The sequence below is a fragment of the Theropithecus gelada genome, chromosome 19 (genome assembly GCF_003255815.1).
Source record: "Theropithecus gelada isolate Dixy chromosome 19, Tgel_1.0, whole genome shotgun sequence".
Taxonomy (NCBI): domain Eukaryota; kingdom Metazoa; phylum Chordata; class Mammalia; order Primates; family Cercopithecidae; genus Theropithecus; species Theropithecus gelada.
Window position 1 is genome coordinate 36,349,751 of NC_037687.1, and position 7,514 is coordinate 36,357,264.

The window sequence follows — 7,514 nt, forward strand, 5'->3', positions numbered from 1 at the left end:
ATAGTTCTGGAGGTCAGTGGTCCAAAATCAGCCTCACTGGCCTAAAATCAAGTGTCAGCAGGGTTGCAATCCTTCTGGAGGCTCTAAGAAGGAATTTATTTCCTTGCCTTTTGTAGGCAAAATTCCTTGACTTGGGGTCTTCCATCACTCGAATATTTGCTTTTATGATCACCTCTCTCTGTCTCCTGCTTCCCTCTTTCCCATATAAGGACCCTTGTGATTATATTGGGCCTATCTGAATAATCAGGATAACTTACCCATCTCAATCACATCTGCAGTGTCCCTTTTGCTACATGCCAGCTAACATACAGGTTCTGGGGATTCAAATGTGGATATCTTTGGAGGATCATTCTTCTATACAACAGGGGATTCAACTTAATTTTTCCCCATGTCTCTTAGCCTTATTTACTGATTAGTCTGTCCATCCTCCACTCATCCATGTCAGGTCACAACAAACTACAGCCCATAGGCAAAATCCAGCCTACTTAGAATTTTGGTAAATGTTTATTGGAACACAGCCATGCTCATTCATTTATGTATTGTAATGTTTGTGGCTGCTTTCCTGCTACAGTGGCAGAGTGGAATAGTTGTGGAAGACACTGTATGGCCTGCAGAACTTAAAAATGTAACAGATGCAGCTGGGTTCAGTGGCTCACGCCTGGAATCCCAGGACATTGGGAGGCCAAGACAGGAGGATCACTTGAGGCTAGGAGATTGAGGCCAGCCTGGGCAACATAGTGAGACCCCCATCTCTACAAAAAAATTAAAAAAAAATTTAGCTGGGGCCTGGGTGCAGTGGCTCACGTCTGTAATCCCAGCACTTTGGGAGGCCAAGGCAGGCGGACCACTTGAGGTCAGGAGTTCGAGACCAGCCTGGCCAACGTGGCGAAACCCCATCTCTACTAGAAATACAAAAATTAACTGGGCATGGTGGCGTACACCTGAAATCCCAGCTTCTCAGGAGGCTGAGGTAGGAGAATTGCTTGAGCCTGGGAGGCAGAGGTTGCAGTGAGTGGTGATCATGCCACTGCACTCCAGCCTGGGCAACAGAGCAAGACTCTGTCTCAAAAATAAAAATAAATAAGCCAGGTGTGGTGGTGTGTGCCTGTAGTCCCAGCTACTTCTGAGGCTGAGGTAGGAGGATCACTTGTGCCCAGGAGTTCAGGGCAATGAGCTGTGATCGTGCCACTGCACTCCAGCCTGGGCAACAGAGCAAGACCCTGTCTCAAAAAAAAAAAAAAAAAAAAAAAAGATGCTCCTTGACTTACAATGGTGCTACATCCAGATGAACCCATCATAAAGTTGGAAAGTCCTGATTCAAACCATTGTAAGTCAGGTACCGTCTGTACTGTTTGGCCCTTTATAGAAAAGGTTGCCACTCCCAGATCTACAGGTCCAGTTTGTCATATGTCAGCATAAGCACAGGTCTGTTTCTGAGCTCTCAGTTGTCTTCCACTGACCTGTTTTCAAGCCAACACCACCAATTTCATTACTGCACAGCTTTGTAATAATTTTTGTATCTGGGTTGAGGGGGTGGGGAGCCAAGGCTCTCCTACTTGTTCTTCTAAATGGACTTGGGGCCAGGCATGGTGGCTCACACATGTAATCCTAGCACTTTGGGAGGCCAAAGTGGGAGGACTGCTTGAGTCCAGAAGTTCAGACTAGCCTGGGCAACATAGACCCTATCTCTACATACATACATACATAGATGAATGAATGACTTGGCTGCTGCTGGTTTTTTTTTTTTGTTTTTTTTTTGTTTTTTTTTTTTTGAGGCAGGGTCTCTGTCGCCCAGGCTGGAGTGCAGTGGTGCAACCTTGGCTCACTGCAACCTCTGCCTCCCGGGTTCAAGCAATTCTTGTACCTCAGCCTCCCCAAGTAGCTGGGATTACAGGTACACGCCACCACACCCAGCTAGTTTTTATATTTTTAGTAGAGACGGAGTTTCATCATGCTGGCCAAGCTGGTTTCGAACTCCTGACTTCAAGTGATCCACCTGCCTTGGCCTCCCAAAGTGCTGGGATTACAGGTCTGAGCCACTCTGCATGGCCTGCTGCTGCTGCTTTTTAAAATTAGTGTCCACTTTCCTCACTAGACAAGGTCTGTCTTCATTGCTGTGTCCCCAGCACCCCATGCAGGGCCCAGCACACAGGAGGTGCTTAATATTTGTGGAATGAAGAGTAGTCCCATGCTAGCTTGCTCATCTTTATTTTACAATGGGAGAAACAGGCTCTAAGAGGGGAACTGACTTTGCCTGAGGTGTTGCTTGCCCCTTACAAATGCCTTATAACCCACCCATTTTACAGCAAAGGCATCTGAGTCCAGAGGAGTGAGAGAGCTTGTCCAAGGCCTGGCAACTTGTAAGAAGTGGGTCAGGGATGGCTCTGAATCTTGGGATTTTTTTTCTTTTTCTTTTTGAGATGGGTCTTGCTGTGTCATCCAGACTGGAAGGCAGTGGCACGATCACAGCTCACGGCAGCCTTGACCTGCCAGCTCAAGTGATCCACCCACCTCAGCTTCCCAAGTAGCTGGGACTATAGGTACATGCCACCACACCCAGCTTTTGTTTTTTTGGTAGAGATGGGGTCTTGCTATGTTGTCCAGACTGCTCTTGGACTTCTGACTTAAGCTATCCTTCCGCCTTGGCCTCTCAAAGTGCTGGGATTATAGGCGTGAGCCACCACACCCGACCTGAAGCTTGGGCTTTTGAATTTTTTTTTTTTTTTTTTTTGGAGACGGAGTCTCACTCTGTCACCCAGGCTGGAGTGCAGTGGCCTGGATCTCAGCTCACTGCAAGCTCCGCCTCCCAGGTTCATGCCATTCTCCTGCCTCAGCCTCCCTAGTAGCTGGGACTACAGGCGCCCGCCACCTCGCCCGGCTTGGTTTTTTTTTTGTATTTTTTTAGTAGAGATGGGGTTTCACCGTGTTAGCCAGAATGGTCTCGATCTCCTGACCTCGTGATCCGCCCGTCTCAGCCTCCCAAAGTGCTGGGATTACAGGCTTCAGCCACCGTGCCCGGCCTTGAATGTCTTTAAATGGTCAGTGGTATACCCTTTTATCACCAAGTGTATCTTGGAGATCTTTCCACATCCGTACATACAGCACTTTTTTTTTTTCCTACGGCTACCTATTCCATTCCATGGCTATAATTCAATAGTCGGTCCTCTGTTCTTGGGCACTTGAGTTGCTTCCAGTCTTTGGCCACAACAGTCGCACTGCGGTGAACACCCTTATACACTATGCTTTTTTCACATACATGAGTTTATAGAATAAATTTCCACAAGTGGAAGAGTTGAGACAAGCATGTATTTTCAGTTTCTTAGATACAGTCATATGGCCAAAGTGGAGACACCAATTTAAACTTTTAACAACAAGAGAGCCTGTTTGCCCACAATCCTCATCAACCCACGATAGTAGCAGACTTTTTACCTTTGCCATGTAAGTGTGTGGGGAGAAGCAGAGCCAGGGCTGTCAAAGCACAGCTCCATGTCCATGGTTTGAGATCTCCCCAAAGCAGGGGAGCAGAGAGTTCCTCGGGCTTCTGAGTTCGAGCCCAGTATAAATGGCCAATCCCTTGCCTTGCCCTCTGCCAGCTATCTGGAAGAGGGAGCTCATACGGTCGGTTTTAGAAATCCCACCTCTTACTGGCGAGGGCTGGCGGCAGAGGGGGACAGTGAGCCAAGGGAGGGCTCAGTCTCTCTCCCCTTTGTGCTCCACCTGGTGGTGGCTGCGTTGATGAAGGAGCAGTAAGCGTCTCTGGCCAAAGGCCTGGCCGCAGCTGGAGCATCGGTGCCGGGCCGTCGCCTGGCTGCCGGGTGCGGTTGGGGGGTCGTGACATAGGCGATGGGCAGCCAGCTTGGAGGGAAATGAGAAAGCCTTGGGGCAATGCGGGCAAGGATAGGGGCGGGCATCGGTGGCGTGGTGCGTGTGGCGGTGGGCCGCCAGCTTGGAAGGGTAGCAGAAGGACTTGGGGCAGTCGGGGCACGGGTAGGGGCGGGTGGGTGCGTGGGTCCAGAGGTGAGCCGCCAGCTTGGAGCGGTGGCCAAAGGCCTTCGGGCAGTGTGGGCACGGGTGCGGGCGGGCGCCGCTGTGCGTGAGGCGGTGGGCTGCCAGCTTGGAGGGGTAGGAGAAGGCCTTGGGGCAGTCTGGGCATGGGTGGGGTCGGGCGCCGCCGTGTGCTAAGCGGTGCGTGGCCAGCTTGGACGGGTACGAGAAGGCCTTGTCACAGTCGGGACAGCGGTGCGGGCGCTGGGGCGGGGGCCGCCGGCGAGGCCTGGGAGGCGCGCTCGCGGACGCGGTGGGCCCTGGAGCTGACTGGCTGGGCTTCTGCAGTGGGCCCTGGTGGGGAGCTGGGGGACAGGAGGGCTGGTGGGCGCCAGGAAGCAGCCAACGCCCTGGGCCTAGGCCAGGCTCCGCCACGACTTTGATATTCGAGGGGCTCCTCCAAGTGTACCTGGGCACCTCAAGCATCATATTGAGACTCCCCAAATTGCATGTTTCTGCTCCCCCTCCCCCCAGGCGTCATTCTGAGGGACTCCAAAGGGTTACTTTCCTGGATCCCAAAGCTCCTAAGGCTTCCTCAAAGCTACCAACGTATCCGTTTCTAGTGTCTTCCCAGTGATCACCCTGACATCCCGCATGTCATCCCTGCCCCGTCCCTTCTGTAATTTCCTGAGCCCTAGCAAATGGTTACTGAGGCTCTCTCTGAGCCAAATGGGAGGATTTCCCAGAACGTGGCCATTTTTGGGGATCCCAGATAGTCATCACCCTGGGGCCCTCAAACTTTCACCCTGAGATTCCCCCAGAATGTGATTATCTTGGCCCCTATTCCTGGAGAATGCTCCCTACTCACAGGCGGGGCCACTCTCACCTTCTTTGGTTACCGGTTCCTTGCCAGTGGGACTAGGATCGGTGGCCCCGGCCGCGGACTCCGCGCCTCGCTCCAGCATCTTGCTGGCACAGGAACCTAGGGGCAGGGCGCGGGGTTGGGGGTGACGGCGGTGATTACCAGCCTGATGGGGATAGGGTTGGAGGGCCTAAAATGAGGGATCAGACTGTTTAGGAGCAAGGTCTGTAAGTATGGGATGCTAAGGCGAGGGCGGGCTTAGCGGTTGGGCGGAGCCTAAGAGCACAGTGAGCGGGGCTATGCAAATTCAAGCCAGAGGCAGTCCCTTCGCTGTCTAAACCCAGGGTTGAAGTGTTTGAGCAGAGTGGGCGGGGTCTCCACAACTAACTCAGCGACCGCCCTGAGCGCGGAGCGGGCGGGGCCTGTGCGCAGAGTGGGCGGGACCTTCCCACCAGACCCTGCAGTCCTGGAATGGGCGGAGCTGTACAAATAGGACCAAAGTCTGTTGTTCTGAAACTAGACCCAGGAGGCGGGGGCCTTCGAGCGGAGTGGGCAGGTCTTTCATCACCGTCCCAGGGGAGGGGCCTATGAGCACAGTGGGCGAGGCTTCCCGTCGAAGACCTAGCTTTACCCGGCTTTTGACTTAGTTCATTGACGCCGCGTCAACTGCGTCCTTCTTGCCGTTAAATTTCATCCCTGGCTTGGATGGGGCCTTGGAGGATAGAGGGGGGACCTGGAGGAAGATACGTAAGGAACCTGGCATGTGTCGCGGTCCAGAGACCCCTAATTGACTTCTCCCTCAGAGTCCCAAGCGTAAAGGAGTCAATGCACCCTTCCGAATCAGACATTCAAGCATCGATGCACCCTCCCGAGGCTCAGGCACCAATGCACAGCCCCTCCAGAATCTAGGCGTCCGGACCACAACCGTTCTCCCTCGGGGTGATTCTGGCATTCAGCCTGCAAGCCAGTATCCGCGCCCGAACCCCTGCCCCCTCACCTGCAGGACGGCCCCTCCCCGGGGGCGGGGCTTCGGGCTCCTCCCGCCGCGGCCACGGCCGCAGCCGCTACCGCTGCTGCTGCACTGCCCTCGGACCAGCGAAGCTGCACAGCCCGGCGCGCGTCCGGCGTCCGGGGAGGGCAGGGAAGGGAGCGCGCGCGAGCTGCTCGGCCCAACCTCATTTCCATCCCCTCCTCCCACGCTGGACCAAAGTGGGCGTCAGAAAGCATGCGCAGTGCCGGCTGGCAGAGGCTGCGCAGGGGGAGACGGAATGGAAGGAGGGGCTGGGTGCGCCAGCTAGGCAGGCAAGTTCGTGAGCAAGCGCGAAGCTACCGGATCGACGGAAAGTGCACCGCCGGTGGCGGGTCCTACGGTGGCTGACTGGAGTCAAGCACATGCAAGGCTAACATGGACAAACTGCGCTTGGAAATCAATACATGCACCCCTCTTTTTAATGTCCTTCTTCTCTTCGAGAATTCCGCTGGGTTCCATCTCCAGAGGCAGTTTCAAGAGCTCGCTGCTAATTCCACCCTTCAAGGCGTTTGCAAAAAGTCTGACCATTTCTTCGAGAGAGGGCGGAGGCGGGACTCCGGGTTCAGAGACAGCCAGTGCCCAATAAAAGGCACGTTATTTGCATAGCGCCTCGGCACACCTCGCTCTTGGGTGATTCAAGATTCTCAGCCACGTCCCCATCTACCTTCCCCCTCGGAAGCCTGGGTGGTCCCGAGGTGCCCTGGCCCATGCTCGTGGTGCTAGGCCTGGGGTGGCATGTAGCTCGGCATTCTTCCCGAGCAGTGGCGGTGCACCTTCCTGCCTGGTGCAGGAAGGACCAGGAAGTGCCCATAAAAGTCCTCTGCACGGGTGGGTCTCCAGTCCGATAACCCGCAAGGTCTGCGATCCCTGGGAGTTTGGCGGGGTTATTTGGACTGGAGCCACATTGCCTGGGTAACTGGTTTGGAATCCGGCTGTGCCAGTTTCTAGCTGTGTGACCCTTTCTAGCTCTCTTTCTAGGCCTGTTTCCTCATCTATAAAATGGAGCGTTGTTAGGATTAAATACGATAATCAATGGAAAGTGTTTAGAAAGTGTCTAGGCCGGGCTCCCTATCTCGTGCCTGTAATCCCAGCACTCGGGGAGGCAGAGGTAGGCGAATCACTTGAGCCCAGGAGTTCCAAACTAGACTGGGACCAGGCGCGGTGGCTCACTCCTGTAATCCCAACACTTTGGGAGGTGCAGGTGGACGGATCACTTGAGGTCAGGAGTTCAAGACTAGCCTGGCCAACATGGTGAAACCCCGTCTCTACTAAAAATACAAAAATTAGTCGGGCGTGGTGGCACACGCTTGTAATCTCAGCTACTCTGGAGGCTGAGGTAGGAGAATGGCTTGAACCTGGGAGGCGGAGGTTGCAGTGAGCCAAGATCAAGCCACTGCAGTCCAGCCTGGGCAACAGAGTGAGACTCTGTCTCAAAAACAAACAAACAAACAAACCAAAAACCCAAACAAAAATCCTAGCCAGGGAAACATAGCGAGACACCTTCCCATCTTTAAAAAAACAAAACAAACAAAAACAAAAAACAACAAAAAAAAGCCTGGCTTAGTGGCAGCCTGTAGTCCTAGCTATTTCACTGGGATAGGGAGTGGGTAGGGAGTGGGACTGACCCAGGAGTTCAAG

The 7,514-nt window shown here is 53.8% G+C and overlaps 1 protein-coding gene across 2 annotated transcripts; it reads right to left on the minus strand.

Moving 5' to 3' along the window:
- Positions 1–3,131: 3,131 nt before the first annotated feature.
- Positions 3,132–6,192, minus strand: ZNF575 (zinc finger protein 575). Of its 2 annotated transcripts, none has more exons than XM_025368844.1 (4): positions 5,844–6,192; positions 5,478–5,579; positions 4,871–4,966; positions 3,132–4,349 (listed from the first exon to the last, which is right to left on the minus strand). In XM_025368844.1, exons 3-4 carry the CDS (start codon positions 4,947–4,949, stop codon positions 3,691–3,693), a joined length of 738 nt encoding a protein of 245 aa, XP_025224629.1. In that variant the 5' UTR covers positions 4,950–4,966; positions 5,478–5,579; positions 5,844–6,192; the 3' UTR covers positions 3,132–3,690. The 2 variants fall into 2 exon arrangements, with proteins under 2 accessions (XP_025224629.1, XP_025224628.1); XM_025368843.1 differs by having other exon boundaries at positions 4,871–5,036.
- Between the last annotated feature and the right edge of the window lie 1,322 nt (positions 6,193–7,514).

Excerpts from the sequence above, each read along its gene's own strand:
- ZNF575 (XM_025368844.1), bottom strand. The coding sequence starts at position 4,949 with ATGCTGGAGCGAGGCGCGGAGTCCGCGGCCGGGGCCACCGATCCTAGT. Across the intron at positions 4,350-4,870 it reads GGAACCGGTAACCAAAGAAG|CTCCCCACCAGGGCCCACTG; the intron begins GTGAGAGTGGCC and ends CCTGTCCCCCAG.